The sequence below is a fragment of the Mobula hypostoma genome, chromosome 4 (assembly GCF_963921235.1).
Source record: "Mobula hypostoma chromosome 4, sMobHyp1.1, whole genome shotgun sequence".
Taxonomy (NCBI): Eukaryota; Metazoa; Chordata; class Chondrichthyes; order Myliobatiformes; family Myliobatidae; genus Mobula; species Mobula hypostoma.
Genome location: NC_086100.1, coordinates 20,182,947 through 20,205,043, shown reverse-complemented (window position 1 = coordinate 20,205,043; position 22,097 = coordinate 20,182,947). Strand labels below are relative to the sequence as shown.

At 43.5% G+C, this 22,097-nt stretch overlaps 1 protein-coding gene across 1 annotated transcript; it reads left to right on the top strand.

The window, feature by feature from the left end:
- The first annotated feature begins 5,170 nt into the window (after positions 1-5,170).
- Positions 5,171-21,842, top strand: LOC134345072 (carboxypeptidase B-like). The gene is made up of 11 exons (XM_063045205.1): positions 5,171-5,241; positions 5,336-5,411; positions 5,494-5,618; positions 5,715-5,814; positions 7,763-7,864; positions 9,722-9,826; positions 9,925-10,035; positions 13,683-13,773; positions 15,460-15,662; positions 16,712-16,796; positions 21,655-21,842. Exons 1-11 carry the CDS (start codon positions 5,171-5,173, stop codon positions 21,840-21,842), a joined length of 1,257 nt encoding a protein of 418 aa, XP_062901275.1.
- Positions 21,843-22,097: the final 255 nt, after the last annotated feature.

Genomic DNA, 22,097 nt, shown 5'->3' with positions numbered 1-22,097 from the left:
GTGTAGTGGTTCCTAAAGGTCAATTTTTTGAGTCTACAGTATTCAATGCAGGGACAGAGCAGTCCTGGGTAGGTCTGTAGTCTAGTGTAGTTTTTGTGTTGTTTTTACATAGTTCAGTGTAGTTTTTGCATTGTTCATGTAGCACCATGATCCTGAAAAACTTTGTCTCATTTTTACTGTGTACTATACCAGCAGTAATGGTCGAAATGACAATAAAAAGTGACTTGACTTGATAATAATCCCATTTACGAGCACTTGGTCCATAACTTACTATATCTTGGAGTTCAAGTACTTGTCCAGCTGATTCTTAAATCCTGTGCGCCCACCTCACCAGTTTCTTGAGGCAGTACATTCTGGAAGGCAACCACTGTCTGGGTGTAAGAAAATTTCTTTCAGATACCCTGTACATCTCTCCTTAAAACTACTTAGGTCAAAGGTTTCTTACTTTCTAAGCCTCTTGTGCATCTGTGGAATTCTTTGCCACAGGCAGCTGTGGAAGTCAAGTCTATCTATATTATAAAAGCAAAGGTTGATAGATTATTGATTGGTCAGGGTGTGAAGGGATACGGGGAGAAGGCAGGATGTTGGAGTTGAGAGGAAAAATGGATCAGCCATGATGAAATGGCAGAGCAGACTCGATGGGCCAAATGGCCTAATTCTGCTCCTATATCTATATCTTATGGTCTACAACTTTCTTTTTGATGAAGAAGAATCCTGCACTAGCTGGGGACTGGGATGGTTGAATGAAGCCATGATGTAGTGCTTCAGCGGAGTAGTCATTCATGGGTTGAAACTCAGGAGGTGAGAGGGAGAACAGCAACCTTGGGAAGGGATGGTGCCCAGGAAGAGGTCAATAGCATGGTCGTGTGGTTTGTGAGGCAGTAGGGTTCTGGCTGCCTTTTTACTGAAGGTGATGGTTACATTATACATACAAAATGCTGGAGAAACTCTGAAGGCCACATAGCATCAATGGGAAACAATAAACAGTCAACATTTTGGGCCAAGACTCTTCTTCAGGACTGGAAAGGAGGGGGAGAAATCAGAATAAGAAGATGTGGGGAGGGGAGGAAGTCATACAATTTGTTAGATGTAAGGTGAAACTGGGAGAAGGGGAGGAGGTGAAGTAAAGAGCTGGGAAGTTGATTGGTGAAAAAGATAAAGGGTTGGAAAATGGGGAATCTGATAGATCAGGACAGAAGACAGTGGACGAAAATGAAGGGGAGGAGCACCAGAGGGAGGTGATGGGCAGGTAAGGAGATAAGGTGAGAGAGGAAAACAGGAATAGAAATAATGAAGTAGGGGCAGTTACTGGAAGTTTGAGCAATTAATGTTCATGCCATCAGGTTGGAAGCTACCCAAACAGAATACAAGGAAGTTTTGGCATTTCTGTGGGAGTTTGATAAGGTCAAGGGTTTCTTCTGTCTCTACGGATTTACAGGGTGAAGTCAACTGAAGCTGCAGACAGGTGGGTCCCCAACTCAGCAGTGAGTGAAGTGGATGACCAGGTGAAATGGTGGTCATTAGAGGAGACACAGGCGTAACCCAAGATGAGTGGGGTATTAGGTGAGGCAATAAGGAGAAATCGAATGGACTGACAGTGCTCTCCAATGCTCATGTGCACAGGCCATTTGTGTGCTCTGACCATCCCAGACACAAAGCGGGGTCCGTCAATGGTTGTTGTGTAGGAGGGGTGAGAGGTAGGGTTGGTATAGAGTCCAAGCTGCACACACAGTGACCGGCCCAGAAAGTTACCTGCTCCGCTGGAATCCACCAGAGCCTCCTGTGCACGTGGAGCTGTTGGAATGTGGAGGAGAACGGAGAGAGTGAGTAGAACAGAGAGAGTGAGTCGGTCTATGGTGCTGGAATGAGGGGCCGGGGGGAACTTACCAGATAGAAGGCCGCTCATCTCTACCTTGTTTGTGCTGTTTCCTACACACAGTAGGCATTTGATTCCTGGGTGATCAGTGGCTCCGTAGCAAGTGCACAAGTTACTTCTCCATCGATACTCACACCCTTGGGGGGGGATAAGGGGGCCCTCCCTATCAGCATGATTTCCAGAGGTGTTGCTGATGAGGGTTCTGCAACCTGAAGTGGTTCTGGGAATGTACCTACGGTTCTGACTAGTGATCTGGAGGGTCGTTCCTCAAGACGCTTGTCAATTCAGATGGCCAGAGTTATGAGGCTTTCAAGGTCGATGGGCATCTCCCCAGTAGACACCAAACACGAGGAAATCTGCAGATGTTGAAAATTCAAGCAACACACATCAAAGTTTCTGGTAAACGCAGCAGGCCAGGCAGCATCTCTAGGAAGAGGTACAGTCTACGTTTCAGGCCAAGACCCTTCGTCAGGACTAACTGAAAGAAGAGCTAGTAAGTGATTTGAAAGTGGGAGGGTGAGGGGGAGTTCTGAAATGATAGGAGAAGACAGGAGGGGGAGGGATGGAGCCAAGAGCTGGACAGGTGATTGGCAAATGGGATATGAGAGGATCATGGGACAGGAGGCTTAGGGAGAAAGAAAAGGGGGAGGGGGGAAAAACCCAGAGGATGGGCAAGGGGTATAGTGAGAGTGACAGAGGGAGAAAAAGGAGAGAGAGAAAAAGAATGTGTGTATAAATAAATAACAGATGGGGTACAAGGGGGAGGTGGGGCATTAGCGGAAGTTTGAGAAGTCAATGTTCATGCCATCAGGTTGGAGGCTACCCAGACGGAATATAAGGTGTTGTTCCTCCAACCTGACCACACATTTTAATTCCACGTCCCATTAAAAATATTGGCGAGACCTGACGCAGACTGGGCGATCGTTTCACTGAACACCTAAGCTCTGTCTGCCAGAGAAAGCGGGATCTCCCAGTGGCCACACATTTTAATTCCACATCCCATTCCCATTCTGATATGTCTATCCACGGCCTCCTCTACTGTAAAGATGAAGCCACACTCAGGTTGGAGGAACAACACCTAATATTCCAACCTGATGGCATGAACATTGACTTCTCAAACTTCCGCTAATGCCCCACCTCCCCCTCGTACCCCATCTGTTATTTATTTATTTATAAACACACATACTTTTTCTCTCTCTCCTTTTTCTCCCTCTGTCCCCCTCACTATACCCTTGCCCATCCTCTGGGTATTTCCCCCCCTCCCCCTTTTCTTTCTCCCTAGGCCTCCTGTCCCATGATCCTCTCATATCCCTTTTGCCAATGAGCTGTCCAGCTCTTGGCTCCATCCCTCCCCCTCCTGTCTTCTCCTATCATTTTGGATCTCCTCCTCCCCCTCCCACTTTCAAATCTCTTACTAGTTCTTCTTTCAGTTAGTCCTGATGAAGGGTCTTGGCCCGAAACGTCGACTGCACCTCTTCCTAGAGATGCTGCCTGGCCTCCCTAGTAGACAGCTTGTCTTTCAAGCGCTCTGAAAGGCCGGGATGGTAGCAGGTCTACAGTGCTTCCACAGTCCAGCCACACGCTGCCAAGCAGGCCCTGAGTTCCACAGCGTAATCCAACACCAAGCGAGAGCCTTGACACAGATGAAAAATCAAACCTACTGCCTCCATTCCACTTCCTGGATGTTTGAGAACCCAGTGCACCTCAGTAGTGAATTCTTCATATTTAGTGCAAATGGTGGCTATATTTTCCCAGTTAGCAAAAGGCCAAGTCGGAGCTCGCCCAGTCAAGAAAGAGAAGACCAGGGTAGTGATTATGGAGTTTGAAGTCTCTAACACACTGGGACAAGGAGTTGTGACATCAGGTACAGGATCCATTGAAGTGGTCGGGCATTAAATCCTAGCCTCTGTGGGAGGAGGTTGGGTGGCGAAGAGTTGCTGTAACATGACAAAAAGTCCATTGAGAATGGTGAGCAGATGTTGAATGGTTTCCTACAGTTTCTGGATTGTGTACTCCTGTTGGCGGATGACTTCCTTCAGGTCAGCAAATGCTGCTGGATCAACCGTTGGCTCACCCATCCCTTCACAAGGTGTAAAGGAGGTTTGACCCAAATGGAGAGCAGCAGAGGAGATTTATCAGTGAACAATAACTAATAATAGCCTGCAAGATAACAAGCCTTTGAGAAAAGATTGTGGATGAGAGCTGGGTTTAAATAGGCTGCAGGTGATGAGTTGGGAATGAGTGGCAGGTGACTCCTGTCAGCTGGGTGGAAACAGGAAATTGCCTGCCTGCGCCGGTCTGACATTCTCTGGTTTGCTGATGGGCGCTGGGTAATTGTACCCCGCTGTGACCTTCCAGAAACTTCTCTGGAAGGCAAAGTGGAATGCTGCTGCTAGTACCTTCAAGGGATAATGCACAAGGGGACATGCAAAAGGTTCTAGAATAAACAATCCCCTCCACAGGTACTGCCTGACCTGCTGAGTTCCTCCAATAGTTTGTGCGTTTCTCTTGATTTCTAACATCTTCAGGATCTCTTGTGTTTACGAGTTTTAGGGAAAGCCTTGAATGCAACCCTCAAATGAGGTAGTGGTGGGAAACATGGGCTGGATTCAGTCTGCCTCTCCATGGTTTCCCTTACCCCGGACGAATACTTACGTTAAATGCATAATGGACATGCTTGGCGGACACCAGCACCTCTTCTTGCTGTAGTACACTCTTGTTGTGAGTTCAGAATGAATGTCTGCTTGTGTACCTTTGGATCGTACTGCAATGTAAGGTCAGCTAATTTTCACATGGTTCCCAGCCTCCCCCCCCCCCACCCACCCTCGCTCAGAGGAGCTGCTTCTGAGGGCAGCATCGGCCATGAGGACTGAACGCAGATCACGGGAGCCAGGAACCAACTGCATCACTGTGGTCAGCCTCATTCTTTGCCCAGAGTGTCTCCAGCCTGCACTTGGGTACCACAGTTTGAGGGCAGTCAGCACCTCCCTGGTAAATTTGGTGGGTTTAAAAGATTACAGCATAGTGACATCTGGGATCACAGTGAAGCAATTTAAAGAGAAAGGATGATCTCTAATCCCTTCTCAACTTGGGTGTGGCTGCAGGCAATCGTCAGATTTTTTCAAAACTCATAATAAACTATTGGAACGTCACCAGACACCTGTGTCATGCAAATTTTAGGATTAAAACAGAAAATTGAGTTTTGCACACCAGTCACCTGTTGGTAATCTGGGCTGGACAGGGTACATATAACTGTCCGATCTACATGGGGTGTCAGGCCATCCGAGGTAAACCATGGAAGGACTTCTGTTCCTGGGGCTTGTTGCAGTGATTTCGGAAGCATTTCCCGTTGGAATGCACTCCGGGTAAGGAACGACCCTGCATGTGTCGCAGACGTGATGGAACTGGGGAATTGTCCCAGACAAACTCAATCTGACTTTATTTTTTTTGTTCTGCAAGGGATAAAGTTTTGCGCCTGAGGCCTGGAAATGAACAGCACGTCCAGTTCTTAAAGACCATGTCTGACACTGAGAAGGTAAATATTTCTTATTGCCAGATGAAGCTGAAGTCAGTGCAGGTAAACTAAAGAACTAATTGGGTCCTTTCTGTGCATGTAGGTGGATTTCTGGTTGCCAACCTGGGCAGAGTTATTGATGATAAACTCGACTGCGGACATCAGGGTCCCTGCAGAGTGGGTTTCTGAAATTCTAAGTGAGCTGGAGAAGATTGGATTAAAATATGAGTCAGTTTCAAATTCCGTCTAAACATTCATCAAGTCTTATCATTGTTTAATAACTCCATTTCTACTGGAAATGAAACAATGCTTTGTCTCCTCCAGGGTATTAAATGAAAACCTGCAAGTCTTGATTACAGACAAGTTCAGTGAGACGTTATCAGGAGCAAACTACAGTTATGAAAATTATCATAGTTGGGAACAGGTAAAATGAATTTTATTGCAGGATTGTTTCGAATTGTTCACACTGTCTCGTTTAGGACAGTTGGTAGCTGGTCTAATTATGACAATCTCACTTTGACCAAATTAATATTCAGCAGCTCTTGGGAAATATGCAGATCATTTGTCCAAGCATTGGTTGGCGGATAAATCCTGACCAGACACTGGGTGAATACTCTGATTTTCAAACGATATTTCTTTCGGTGATGATAGTACCAGTATTCAGATCATTATATCTGGTTAGAAGCCTACTGAAATTCCCTAACAATAGAAAACCTCTACTAGGATGAAAATGGACATTAGCAAAAACTACAAACATGAGGAAGTCTTTAGATGCTGGAAATCCAAAGCAACACAAACCAAATGCTGGATGAACTCAGCAGATCAGGCAGCATCAATGGAACAGAGTAAACAGTTAACATTAAGGACCAAGATCCTTCATTATCCCTGATGAAGGACCTCGGCCTGAGACATTGACTGTTTACTCCTACCCATAGATGCTACCTGAACTGTCAAGTTCTTTTAGCAGTAACTGTTGGGGTTTATTTACATTTCCTGAAAATATTAATGCCTTTTCATCATCATGCTTTCTTTGCTGGAATGTGTAATGAATTGTATTTAATTATGTCAACCTAAAATTGACCATATTTTGTATAAACCACTTCACCTCCCTTGAAATGGCATGCATGCAATCTGTTTAATCGATTTAATAACAAAGACTGTTATTAAGGCATTACATGCATTACATCAGAACTGTAAGAATTTGGCAGAAAATTAATTTACAGCAAGTTCCTATAGCATCCCTCTGGGAAATATGCAGGTCATCATTTCAGGCATTGATTGATGGATAATACTAACTGAGACATTGAGAGACTTGGGTGATTCTAAGAATTATTCATTTGGACCTTTTGCACCTATTTGTTTTACCAAATCAAAGTATCTCCAACAATGTAGCCACCTCTTAATAGTCCTACACTGGAGCGTGAGCTTGGATTATGTGCTCATGTGTGGTGTGATTTTGGAACCCACATCTGTTTGGAGTTACAGCTTGTATCACATGCTGCAACACGAGAGTGGTGAATCTGTGGAATTCTCTGCCACAGCAAACTGTTGAGGCCAGTTCATTGGCTATGTTTAAGAGGGAGTTAGATATGGCCCTTGTGGCTACAGGGGTCAGGGGGTATGGAGGGAAGGCTGGGTTCTGAGTTGGATGATCAGCCATGATCATAATAAATGGCGGTGCAGGCTCGAAGGGCCGAATGGCCTACTCCTGCACCTATTTTCTATGTTTCTATGTTTCTATGTTAGTTGTACAGCTCTCCTTTCAGCAGCATCAGATCGAAGATCAAAGTAACCCTCTGTTCACTAAGCCATGGGTTCCTGTTACTCCTTGGTCTTCAGGTGCCCAAAGATCTGTTTCAATTGCCGCCAGTAAATATTTCTAACACAAAAGGTGCTTTGTGTGTGTGGTCAGCTAGCTCCTGGATCATGCCATGCTCAGCAAAGTGGCCCTAGTGTTTTCTAATACAACAGCCAGAATCTCATCACAGGTTCTGTCTATGGTGAACCGCAGGGCAGTGCAGCCAGTGTGGACTCCCTGCTATCCTTGTTGGTTGGGGTTGACTGCTTTTCTTCGGGGCACTGACCAAAAAGTTCTCTCTTTTCAGTGTCCTTGAGACCTTTAAGGCTGTTTCTGTGGCTGTTGTTGCTTTGGTAGCAGGTATAGAGAGAACAGATGAGATAATGTGGTGGCCATTCCATGAGATATCAATACCTGATGTTCTGTAGGGAATGCAATCATCCTTCTGGAATCACCATGGAATATTATCAATAGCTTGTAAGCTATCAAAACCTTCTTTATCAGACCAAAACATCTGAACTAATAACAGTACAGGTACATCCATACTTAATAAAGCTTTGATTATCAATTGTAGATTGAAGCTTGGACTGCCAAAATAGTGGAAAACAACCCAAGGCTAATTTCCCGGGTAGAAATTGGAAAGAGTTTTGAGGGAAGAAGCATCTATCTCCTTTGGGTAAGATCATATTTAAGTTGCATTTATTGTCATGTGTACAAGTACCATGAGATATGGATACAATGAAAACATTGCTTGTAGTAGCAGCATAGGCATATTGGTATAAGCAGCTCACAGAATGTAAATTATAAATAAATTATACAAGACAGTGCGAAGAGAGAGAGAGTGCAATAGAAGGCAAAAACAAGACCTAAGTACAACGAACAAAAACACGGTTGGAGCCAAATCCATGGAAGTGGAAGAGGTGGTCAGTGGTGTTCCATTGTTTAGACAGGATTAGAGTTGTGCAGATCGGTTCAAGAGCCTGATGGTTGTAGGAAAGTAGCTATTCCTGAACCTTGTGATGTGGGATGTCAGGCTTGTATAACCTGGCTGGTGGGTATCCTTGATGATTACATGCGGCCTTTATCATCCAATATTCCACTTGTGTTGTGGGGGTTGCTGGTCTCCCAGTCGCACCCTGTCAACTTGCACCTAAAGAGCAAGGGCTAAATTTCCTAGACATAAGAGATTTTGCAAATGTCAGAAATCTTGAACTGCACACAAAAAAAATGCTCAACAAGTCAAGCAGCATCTATGGAGTGGAATAAAGAGTCAATGTTTGGGGCCAAGTCTCTTCCTGATGAAGAGTCTCAGCTTCAAATATTGATTGTTTATACCCTTCTGTAGATGCTGCCTGACTTGCTAGTTTCCTCCAGAAATTTTTGTTGCTCAACAGCTGAATTTTCTCTCTCAGATATGGGGTGTCATTGCTGTGTTAATCTAGAAGCCATTGGAGAGCAGTTTTAGTGACAGTGGATGAGGTCTAGGTGGCCAGTCATCAGCGAAAGAGGGTTGATAATTTAGTGGCATTGGTGAGATTGGTGAGGTCATAAATATTCTGCTTTTGGGCCAGGTGAGAGAGGATTTCCCAGCTTTGGGGAAACGCAACCAACTGAAAGCCTGAGTTTGCACGAGGCGATCCTTTTGAAACGTTGGGGAGCTTTTTCTAGGTCCATTGAGGGTACTAGTGAACTACTGCTCGGATGTCCCTGCTCCCCAATAAACACCTGCCCCTCCCTCTACCAATGGAACCTTCTACCACAATTGTTCAAACACTCCTCCCCAGATCAGAGTCTCCTGGACCCTCCCCTAGATTAATGCTCTTTCTCCCAATGTGTCCATTTGTTTTCATTGACCAGAGGGGTTTCAGATGATCAACCATCTTGTCAGTGGGCTGGAATTCCAGTTGGATTCTGTAGGATATTTAGAAACCATCCTATCTGAGATTCCTGAATTGACATCCAAACACCACCCCTGCCCCAACAAAACTTGTCTTTGGCTCAAGTCCAGATCTGCACGTTTAGATTTAAAAAACCAGAAATGCTGGAAGGACTCAGCTATAAGAAGCTGAGAGATGGATAGAGAGTAGTGGATGCTTGGAATATACAGTTAGGGCAGATGGTAGTGGCAAATAGAACAAAGGCATTTAAGATGCCTTTAAGAAGTGCATGAATGTGCAGAGAATGGAGTGATGTGGACATTATGTAAGCAGAAGGGATTAGTTTGGTCAGATTTAATTACTAGTTTAATTACATCATGTACAACACAGGGGTTGAAGGTCCTGTACCTGTACTGTACTGCTCTATGTTCTATGTTTTATGTTTTCCACCCTTCCTCTAGTTCTGGTCCTTGACCTGAACCACTTACTAGTTTCTCTTTCCATGAGAACTGCTTGACTGACTTCTTCCAGCTTTCAGATTCCCGCATCTACAGTTTTGTTTGTTCTGCATTCTCTAAAGGCTTGATTAGATTCATGGTTATACGTGACAGTACTAGCTGGTAATTTGATGACAGCCTCCAATTCCCTTCTTCAAGGTTGGCAAGAGAAAGGGTGTGGTGAAACCTGCCATCTTCATGGAATGTGGGATCCACGCCCGGGAATGGATTTCTCCCGCCTTTTGCCAGTGGTTTGTGAAGGAGGTCAGTGGAGAAACCTCAGCTGTGGAATTTAGTTACAGAAGCTTTCTTACTGACATTGAGAAACACACAATTCATTCTGAATCCATTATATTTCGTAGGCTGTTGAATCCCATGAAACTGGCTCCCCCCTGAAGACACTTCTCAATGAATTTGATTTCCTGGTTGTTCCAGTTGTAAATGTGGATGGTTACTCTTACACCTGGACTGGGGTAAGCATCATTGTGTAAAATATTGTGCAAATGATACTACTTGGCTGAGCATTGACTTGGTTCTCTTCCAATCTATCCATCTGACTGGTCATAGGCCAGGAATCCACTGCAATGTTATTTTCTTCCCATTTCTACAGTATTGATCAGGTATTGTCCTCAGCACCCATGTCAGTGGGTAAAACTGAACCTGCTTCATTCACTCGTTTATTCAACCCTGTGCAATGATGCTACCCCAATGCAGAGTTCTCAGCCGTCTTATATCACATGATGAGGCCTCCGTCGGTCAGAGTCAACCATGGATGTTGCGTCTAAATTGTCTAGATATGCAAGCCAGGGCAGTACGATATATAGAGCAAGCTGTTGCCCATTTAGCAAGCTTCCTCTCTCCAGACATCTGATGAACACAAAGTAACAGCAGAGACCGATACAGTTTGGTACCAGCAACATCACATGAATTGCCAGTCTGCATTGAACTCAACTGTGTTGGCATGTGGCCAAGTGGTTAAGGGGTTTGTCTAGTGATTTGAAGGTCGCTGGTTCGAGCCCTGGCTGAGGCAGTGTGTGTGTCCTTGTGTGCAAGACATTTAACCACCCATTGCTTTGCGACGATAACGGTGCCAAGCTGTATGGGTCCTAATGCCCTTCCCTTGGACAACATCGGTGGCGTGGAGAGGGTAGACTTGCAGCATGGGCAACTGCTGGTCTTCCATACAACCTTGTCCAGGCCTGCGCCCTGGAAACCTTCCAAGGCGCAAATCCATGGTCTCATGAGACTAACGAATGCCTATATTGAACTCAATGTAGGACTGCCTTAGAGACTCCAGCTCCAGATTTTTCCCTCAGTTTACTCCTAAAGCCTTCCTCATGAGTGGGAGTAGCCTCGAGGCTGCAGAGGTTTGAGGTCAGAGTTTTCCTTCTCCTAGATGAGTTGACAACCCCATCTGCCTGAAGTGACTCGTTCTAAGGCGACAGTGATCCACCTTCTCCTGTCAGTAGATACAGTTCCGCTGGGTTTAGTAGCTAAACCACATGTGAAGGCCAGGAGCTGGATTTGGTTGTCAGAGGCTAATTGAGGTGCACATCACTGGAATTTCTCCCCACTACTACCCCAGCTATAACAACCTTGAGGAACCCTGTATCACAGTTCATATGGAACTTATTATACCCTAAGAAAAATTACATATGGCCTACATCATCTAAATCCTGAATCAAATTTAAACCTAAGTTTGCTATCAAATGTCCAAATACATGCTCAGTATGCACAAAAACCTACTTGCAGCATTATACAAACAACATTCACAAGGAAAATACAAATCAAACATAAATTATATACAAGTTTTACAAGAAGCAAACATAATTTTTTTTAAAAAACAAGGTTTATTTTAGTGGAAAGTGATTAGAGTGTTGCTAATCTGTACTGGTGATTAGGTTTCGCCAGTTGATTGAAGAACCAAATGGTTGGAGGGAAGTAGATGAACCAAGTCTGACTTGTTTAATTAGAAAGGGACACTTGTTCTGTTACACAAAAAAGAAATTGCCTGCAGCAGCCATGAAATTTTATAATTGTTATAAATATGTTATAAATGTTATAACATGTGGATGTCTCTGGGTCTGCCCAATTCTCTTCCACTCATTGCTCTTATCAAGCTAATCTGAAAGCTGATTGGATTTAACAGGTAAACTAGTGTCAGGTGTAAAGCGGAGCACTATCACAACCTCCCTGCTTGCTCTGAACTGTCATACTGTTCTACAGCATCCAGTAGTGGATGAGTGGAAACAAATAAGGAAAATGGTGCAAACACACAGCAGGTCAGGCAGCATCTGTGGAAGAGGGAGCAGAATGGAGTTAATGCTTCAGCTGAATAACCATTCGTCAGAACTCAATTTTAATGAAAGGTGTTTGAAATAAAACATCAACTCTATTTCTCACTCTCTACAGATACTACCTGATCCGTTGAATTTTCTGGCATTTTCAGATTACTAACAACGGTAGTGATTTTACTTCAATTTCTAGATGGAGAGAAGTTGTTTGTCCAGATAAGCAATTTAAAGGGATGCGAGTGTGGAAAGTGTGGAAAGTGCTGCAAGAGGAGATGGTGGATGTGGGTTCAATTTTAACACAGATGAGATGTTGAGAAGTTTGGTTAAATATCAATGGCCTTCACAAATCAATGTATTGAGTACAGAAGATAGGATGTTATGTTGAAGTTGTATAAGATAGTTGTGAGGCCTAATTTGCAGTATTGTGTTCAGTTTTAGTCACCTAAATATGGTTGTCAGAGTACAGAGAAAATTCACAAGTATGTTGCTGGGTCTGAAGGACCTGAGTTATAAGGAAAGATTGAATAGGTTAGTACTGTGTTCGCTAGAACATAGAAGACAGAGAGGAGATTTGATAGTGGTATACAAAATTATGAGGGGTATAGATAGGGTAAATGAAAACAGGTTTTTCCTCTGAGGTTGGGTGGAACTACAACCAGAGGTTAAGAGTTAAGCGTGAAACATGAAAAGATTAAGGGGATCATAAAGGGAAACTTCTTCACTCGGAGAGTCTTGGGAGTGTGGAATGAGATGCCAGCTCAGGTGATGTATACAAGCTTGACTTCAAAGTTTAAGAGACATTCGGATAGGTATATATGGAGGGCTATGGTCCCAGTGCAGGTCAATGGGAGTGGACAGTTCAAGTGGTTTCAGCATGGGCTAGAAGGACCGAAGGGCCTGTTTCTGTGCTGTACTTCTCTATGACTAGATGACACTAAGTAAATGGATGGGAGGGTAGTAAGGTCTATGCAGAATAATAGTTTGGCTAGATGGGTCCGTTTTTGTGCTGTTGTTCTCTAAGTCTCTAAGCAAAGGGAGGTCTGAAGCCATTGCAACTGGAGGCTTCCCCAGCCAGAGGTCAGCAATGCATTAGAGAGGTACAAGGTAATAAGAGACAAGGATAGTGTGGAGAATTGGAGTCATTTTCTCAGGGCAGAAATGATAAACACGAGAGGGCATAATTTTAAGTGATTAGAGGAAAGTATACTGCAGGTGAAGGTCAGAGGAAAGTTCTTTACACAGAGTGGTGGGCGGCGGTAGTGCAGACATATTAGTGATATTTAAGGGACTCTTAGAAAGGCATAACAAAATGATGGGCTATATAGGAGAGGTGGGGTGGAGATATGTCTATACCAAAGGAGGTGTATGGTGTTCCTTCCCTCTGCTAGCCTGCAGGTCACCCTTGGGCAAGATGTAACACTTGCATAGTCCCCTGATCAGGGTCACGTAAAACCATGGGAGCAGGTCATATGAGCCTCAGTAGCAAACCATTTCTGTGGAATTTGTCAAAAATGATCACGATTATGGAGACCATGATCACCCACGTCTTACGACATGGCTCATAATGGTGATGATGATATAGGAGTGAAATGCTTATCTTCGAGTCGGTTAAAGGGTCAGCGCTACATCATAGGCTGAAAGCCCATACTGTGCTGTAACGTACAATCTTCAATATTAATCCAGAGGTACCGTGCTGAGGTGCTGCACCATTAAATCATAATTATTGTACCTGAGGGAAATGGCACAGATTGAAAGTCTGCATAAGTTATGCCTGTAATGAAGAAGCCAACTACTGTATGTGCCTATTTTTTGCGTTTTGTATGTAGAATCGATTTTGGAGGAAAACACGCTCCAGATATCCAGGCAATTACTGTACAGGCACCGACGCCAACCGAAACTTTGCTGCCAAGTGGTGCTGTGAGTTTATCCGTTTTGACAGAGACCTTCTGCAAGCTTAGCTTTGAAATGGTTTTAGTTTTTATGTCTGTGGTAAGGAACAATGCCGATGAATCAGAACTTGTTCATTCCTGCTGCTCCAGTGTTGACACCCGATGTTCATCCAGAATTGTATTGAGTGGTTCGGCTGTGAATTTCAGAGATCGGGCCCGGGCTATTTCCACCCTGAAGTGTGTGCGAGACACAGGCAGGAAGTGACTCTTGGACGGTTGAATGGCTTTATTATGATTGACAGTTTTTACAGGCATTTTCCTGAGCTTGTCAGTCAGCAGGTCCATCACAACATAAGGCCTGTGGAAATCTCACAAAGGAAAAAAGAATGCCAAGTTTTCGCCATCACTTCATAGCGGATCCTTTGACAAGTTGGCCTGACATGACACTCTGTGACTTCCTTCACCTCAAATAAATTAAATTATAATTGAATTTGAATGTTACTGGTGCTTAATGAGGAAATGTGAAGAAAGGCTTCATTAGTTTTGGGAAATGTACTTCCCGCTGCCTAGGAGACAAAACTAAAATCTCTTTGAGGCCTACTTTGAAAAAGTTTGCTTTCTCAATAGGACTTCTAAGTAGGGTTGTCAATTGTCCCGTATTAGCCGGGACATCCCGTATATTGGGCTAAATTGGTTTGTCCCATACAGGACCGCCCTTTTCCCGTATTTCCCCCACTAAGGTAGAGCATTCCTATGAAACTTTTCGTGCCGAAATGGCGTAAAGCGAAGAACCAATTACCATTAATTTATATGGGAAAAAAATTTGGAGTGTTCCCAGACCCAAAAAATAACCTACCAAATCATACCAAATAACGCATAAAACCTAAAATAACACTGACATATAGTAAAAGCAGGAATGATATGATAAATACACAGCCTATATAAAGTAGAAATAATGTGTGTACAGTGAAGTTGGGAAGATTAAGCCAAAACCGATTTGTAGAAAAAAATCGGCACGTACGCGCATGCACACGTCATGTAGGCGCACGTCACGCATGCGCACACAGATGCCTGTGCAAGGCTTCATGGTCATGGTAGTCTTTCTCAGGGTAAACACAGATGCCCCATATTTGACTGCTACTTTTGTCCCTTATTTGGGAGTGAGAAAGTTGGCAACCCTACTTCTCAGAGACCCCCATGCACTGCTCCCCTGTAATCTCTGCTCTTCGACTACAATCTTGCCCAGACTCAATACCACAGAGACATATCCTTCTTAATGAACTCCCCAATTCCACCTGAGGAATTGAGCAGGCCAGGCAGCGTCTACGGAGAGGAGTAAACAGTCAATGAATGGGGCCAGGACCCTTCATCAGTACTGAGAAGGAGCTTCTGCAGCAATCCAAGTATAATCCTGATCTCTGATGCTGTCTGTGTGAAGTTTCACTCATGTTCCTGAGACAGAGTGAGTTTGCTTTGTGTGCTTCAGTTTCCTCTTAAACTCCCATGCTGTGTAGGCTGGTAGGTTAATGGGCATCAAAAGTTCACCCTTTTATGTAGATAAGTGAGTCTGGGGTAATAGATGGGTATGTGGGGAGAATACAATCTGATTAGTGTAAACAGGTTGCTTGATGCAGATGCTAGACTGGACTTAATGTGTTGAAGGTCCTATCTCCATGCTCCATGATTCCCTGAAAATGACTTTTCTAATCCACAGCCACTGGTGCCTCGAAACATCCATGTTCTAGCGTTTACTGTGGACCATCCGTGGAATCTGAATCGGAAGTCAAAGCTGTTGCGAACTTTGTCCGTGAACACGTTCACCACATCAAAGCATATCTCGCGTTCCACTCATACTCCCAGCTTCTTCTGTTTCCCTATGGCTACACCTTATCATACTCAATGGATCATGAAGAGCTGGTAAGTTGCTGTGTAAATTATTGATGAGTTTAAAGTCTATGTTGAATTCTCTTGTTTACTTGAGAAATTGCCTGATGCATTAATGCAACATTTAAAACTAGGAAAACAAGATGGAAAGATAAACTTATCTCTGCATTTAGGTTCTCTTGCTTTATTTTGCTTGTGTTCTTTTTCATTAACCAGTCAATCAGATGGCTTCATCTAAAACGCAACAATCCTGGCCTTCATCCTATCCATTCCTCCCTCACTCTCTCAGTTTCCTTGATGTTATTCTTTGCACAATTTGTTCTTTGTCACTCTACACTTTGGGTGTTAGATTTTTTTTCCATAGGTTCTCTTGAGTTTCCTGTTTTCTGGCTGCCTGCAAGGAGACAAATCTCAAAGTTGTATAGTGTATACTTACTTTGACATGAAAAATCATTCCCTCCTTCCCCATTCTCACAAAGAACCTCAGTCTGAACCATTGACTCTGCCTGGCTTCTGAGTCGTTCCTATTTTTTCCTTTTTATTTCAGATTTCCAACATCCACAGGTTTTAATCCGATGTTCATTAGCAAGTATTTATCAGAACATATCTATATTTCTGCTCCACACTTCCTGTTTATTACCTTGAGGATCTTGTTTGCCTGTATGTCATTAGCTTGTTCTGGTACCTTTATAGATCTGTGTGGCTTTGATTGTAAAGATCCAGGAGAATGCAATAATTTCTTTATGCTGTGTTACTTTATTCTATGGTTTGTCTTTATTGCTATGGGCGGGGGGGGTGGTTTATGCTATTGTGACAGACGTGACATGGTGAGTGCACATGGGGTGAGTGTGTTGATCTAATGTGTTTGCACATGGGGTGAGTGTGTTGATCTAATGTACTGCCACACTGTTAGTAAAGCAGAGTAGGCTTCTCCTCCTGGCCTCTCCAGACAGGCTCCTTGACTTTGGGCACCATGATGGAGCAACAAACAGACAACTATATAGAAGATCAGACTAATCCCTCCTGTCTTTCATTTTGACATTCGGTGATAACAAAGGTTGTTTCTGGTGATTTTATTTCAGAATGCCCTAGCTGGAAATGCAGTCGCAGAATTGAGAAGCCTTCATGGAACTAACTATTACTATGGTCCTGGAATATCAATAATATGTAAGCATCTTATTATTAGATCATAGAATCAGAGAGCCATACAGCATAGAATCATTGATTTCAGCCTTGACAACTGAGGAAATGAAGTTCCCTGTGATAGCAAATCCTGACAATTTGTGGTCCACTTGGAGAAATAATTTCTCCTTAGAGAAAGAGACTCTTCAGCCTAATTTGTCTATGTCATCCATGGCACCCTCCAAACTAGTCTCTTTTGCCCCCTACTCCCCTTTTAGCCCATATACTTCTAAACTCTTCCTATCCATGTACATATCCAAAAGTCTTTTGAAAGTGTTCTGTCCATGTTTATTAATCTGGGTCCTGAATGGTCGATCTCTTATACTAAGGTTCCTAGTTCCACATCCTCTTGTCTGAGGCTTCCTTTTCAAACCTCCCAAACACATCTTGGTGTGCTAAGTACTGTGTAGGGACTAATGTCCAATGTGGTTTTCCCTAAATAACAAGATTGGGAAAAATTACATTGAAGGTAACAGCATTCCACAGTGGTGTGATAGAAGAGCCTTTGTACATCTTCATCTGTTGGTGATTGCTTCTCCAAATGAGACCTGTGTGCTGGGAAGTGAGCGAACCACACAGCGCTTTATCCATGATGGTCACATTTAAAGAGTTGTAAAGGCTAATATTTGGGTGAGGGAGGATACAGGGGTGGGGATGGTTTGGAGGGCAATGTGTTGTTTTCCTCTGTGTCTGGCCACAACTGACCCAGAAAAATCAAGTGTGACAGTGGAAAAGTGTGTATGGAACCGGAGGAGGTAGCGGAGGTACTTAATGAATGCTTTCTTTCAGTATTCACTATGGAAAAGGACCTTAGCAACTGCAGGGATGGCTTACAGTGGACTGAAGAGCTTGAGCATATAGACATTAAGAAAGGGGATATACTGGAGCTTTCGGAAAGCACCAAATAGGACAAGATATACTCTAGGCTACTGTGGGAGGAGAGGAAGGAGATTGCTGAGCCTCTGGCAATGATCTTTGCATCATCAATGGGGACAGGAGAGGTTCCAGGGGATTGGAAGGTTGCAGGTATTGTTCCCTTATTCAAGAAAGGGAGTAGAGAAAGCCCAGGAAGTTATCTTACTTCAGTGGTTGGTAAGTTGATGGAGGAGATCCTGAGAGGCAGGGTTTATGAACATTTGGAGAGGCATAATATGATTAGGAATAGTCAGCATGGCTTTGTCAAAGGCAGGTCATGCCTTACGAGCCTGATTGAATTTTTTGAGGATGTGACTAAACACATTGATAAAGGTAGAGCCGTAGATGTAGTGTACATGGATTTCAGCAAGGCATTTGATAAGGTACCCCATGCAAGACTTATAGAGATAGTAAAGAGACATTGGATTCAAGGGGATCTTGCTTTGTGGATCCAGAATTGGCTTGCCCACAGAAGGCAAAGAATAGTTGTAGACAGGTCATATTCTGCATGGAGGTCAGTGACCAGTGGTGTGCCTCAGGGATCTGTTCTGGGACCTCTCCTTTTCGTGATTTTTACAAATGACCTGGTTGAGGAATTGGAGGGATGGGTTAGTAAATTTGCTGATGACACAAAGGTTGGGGGTGTTGTGGATAGTGTGGAGGGCTGTCAGATGTTACAATGGGACATTGATAGAATGCAAAACTGGACTGAGAAGAGGCAGATGGAGTTCAACACAGATAAGTGTGAGGTGGTTCATTTTGGTAGGCCAAATAAGATGGCAGAATGTAGTATTAATGGTAAGACTCATGACAGTCTGGAGGATCAGAGGGATCTTGGGGTCCAAGTCCATAGGACACTCAAAGCTGCTGCACAGGTTGACTGTGTTGTTAAGAAGGCATACAGTGTATTGGTCTTCATCAACCATGTGATTGAGTTTAGGAGCCGAGAGGTAATGTTACAGTTATATAGGACCCTGGTCAGACCAAACTTGGAGTACTGTGCTCAGTTCTGGTCACCTCACTACAGGAAGGATGTGGAAACCATAGAAAGGCTGCAGAGGAGATTTACAAGGTTGTTGCCTGGATTGGGCAGCATGTCTTACGAGAATAGGTTGAGTGAACTTGGCTTTTACTCCTTGGAACGACAGAGGATGAGAGGTGACCTGATAGAAGTGTATAAGATGATGAGAGGCATTGATCTTGTAGATAGTCAGAGGTTTTTTCCCAGGGCGGAAATGACTAACACATGAGGTCACAGTTTTAAGGTGCTTGTAAGAAGCTACAGAGCGGATGTCTGGAGGTTAGTTTTTTTACGCAGGGAGTGGTGAGTGTGTGGTGGAGGCGGATATGATAGGGTCTTTTAAGAGACTCTTGGATAGTTATATGGAGCTTAGAAAAATAGGGGGCTATGGGTAACCCTAGGAAATTTCTAAAGTAAGTACATGTTCGGCACAGTATTGTGGGCCGAAGGGCCTGTATTGGCCTCCTCTGCTTCAGACCACTGTCAACAGTGGGTCATCAACAAAACATCGAGAGCTACTCAGAATTAGAGCAGTGAACATAAAATAGAACAGCACAGTGTGGGTAATTTTGCACACAGTGTTGTGCCGACCTACAGATAATTACTCCACAATCAATCTAACCGATCGAGCCCGCACCAGAGTCAGAATCAGGTTTAATATCACCAGCATATGTCGCAAAATTTGTTGTTTTCCAGTAGCAATAGCAGAATAGTGCAATCTATAATTTTTAAAAAACTACAAATTACAATTAAAAAAATATGAAATTATATTAAATGAGTAGTGCAAAAAGATAGCAAGAAAGAAAATAAAAATGAGGTAGTGTACATGGGTTTATTGTCTATTCAGAAATCAGGTGACAGAGGATGCAGCCTTTTTAAAGTATTACATTTTGAAGATGACCTCGATGCTTGGGAAGTTGGTGCCCTTGACTGAACTGGCTGAGTTTGCAACTTTTTGCAGCTTTTCGCAGTCTTGTGCAGTGCCCCGCCATACCACACGGTGATGCAACCAGTAAAAATGCTCTCCACCATACATCAATAGAAATTTGCTGGAGTCTTTGCTAACGTACCAAGTCTCCTCAAACTCCTCAGGAAGTATACGTAGCCTCTGTCATGCCTGGGTAGATCTTCAGAGGTATTGACAGCCAGAAACCTGGGACTGTTCTCACTTTCCACCATGAGGACTGGTGTGTATTCCTTCAACTTTACCTTCCTGATGTCCACAGTTAATTCTTTGGGCTTACTGACATTGAGTGCAAGGTTGTTATTGCACTTAACATAATGCTCCATTTTTCCTACACCCTTGAGCCTATCTGAGAGTCCCTAGTGTATGTCTCTGCTACCACCCCTGTCAGTGTGTTCTAAGTACTTACAGAACTCCGTGTAAAATAAAACCTAACTCTGACATCTCCCCTAAACTTTCCACCACTTACCATAAATGGATATCCTTGGGTATCAGCCATTGATAGAGGTAGCACAGCAGCAGTATGATTAGCACAATGTTTTACAGAACGAGTGACCCGGGTTCAACTCCTGCAGCTCCCTGAAATGAGTTTGTACGTTCTCTCCATGACTGCGTGGCTTCTCCTGTGTGCTCCAGCTTCCTCCCACAGTCCAAAGACATACCAATTGATAGGTTAATTGGACATCGTAAATTTTCCAGTGATTAGGCTACGATTAAGTCAGCAAGGGGTTGGGGGGGGACAAAATAGTGAGCAGGAATAACCTGGCCCTTTTCAGATAGGAGGAATGTAACTGCTACGGTATCCTATGGATCAGTTCTTGGTCCTCAATTGTTCAAGACACATGAGGAGGAATACGTGGCTGGAAATGGCATTTGCTAACACGTTAGCTATAAGGATGTTATGCTTTATAAGGCATTGGACGGACTGCACTTGGAATATCGTGAGCAGTTTTGTAAGAACTGCTTAGGTAAGAAAAGAGGTGCTGACATTGTAGAGGGTTCAGAAGAGGTTCACAAGAATGATTCTGGGAATGAAAGGGTTAAAGTATGAGGAGCATTTGATGACTCTGAGGCTGTACCAGCTGGAGTTTAGAGAATGAGGGGATCTCATTGAAACCTATCCAATGTTGACAAGCCGAGATAGAGTGGTTAAGGTGCTTCCTATAGTGGGGGAGTCCAACACCAGAGGACACAGCATCAGAATAATGGTATGTCCATTTAGAACGGAGATGAGGAGGGATTTATTTAGCCAGAAGGTGGCGAATCTGCGGAACTTATTGAAACAGATGGAGGCCAAATCATTAAGTATATTTAAAGTCGAGGTTGATAGATTCTTGTTTACTAAGGGCATCAAAGGTTACAGGAGAATGGAGTAGAGACAGATAATAAATCAGCCATGACGGAATGGTAGAGCAGATTTCACGGGTTGAATGGCATAATTCTGCTCCTGTGTATTATGTTCCATTTCAAGGTGATTGTGGTCCATTCATATGAGGGAGAGGGGAATAGAAGGCTACATGGCTGAGGTTGGACTAAGTAGCTTGGGAAGGGTTCCTGATGATTGATTACATAGCCAGAGACCAGTTAGGCTGTTTCAGTGTTGGAATTTCTGAAGTTTTATTTAAGAAAGCAAGGCCACACACTGGGCCCATCTTTATGGGCCATTCACTGTCTTCCTGCTCCTTCCATTCTCCAGGCAAGGCACTCCTGTAGTCTGTCCCAACAGGCTTTTAAACCCACGTTGTTATGCCGACCTGGGTTCTGCTAGTAGTTCACCACTGACCAGTTACTGAAATATCATCAAGTTCAAATGGGCCAGGAAGAGATCCAGCCCAGTAAAGGAAAGCCTAAGGGATCAGAAAATATATTACTTGTCTGACTGTGTGGAATATTATACAATATATTCATTATACTGGCCTCAATTAAAAGTGTTTTCCCTTTAGATGCTGTAGCTGGAAGTTCATCAGATTGGGCCTATGATCTCGGCATCAAATATTCGTTTACCTTTGAACTCCGAGACACTGGTGAACATGGTTTCCTGTTACCTGAGTCCCTGATCAAACCAACATGTGAAGAGACTATGCTGGCAATCAACTACATCGCCACTTACGTTCTCAAGCATTCTTCTTAAACCTCCTAATGACGGGGCAAAGTTAAAGGTGGATGTAGGCTGACTTTAGATATAGAAATAAAAGTAATTTTGACTTTGAAAGTGTAAGTGATTGTATTTTTCACAAGTATAATTTACTTGCACACTTTCAGTAGGATAGCATTCACCTTGATAACTTGTTCTTGTTTTACTCATAGGATCATTCAGTCAGTGGCCACTTTATTAGGTACACCTGTACACCTGCTCATAATGTAATTATCTAATCAGCCAATCATG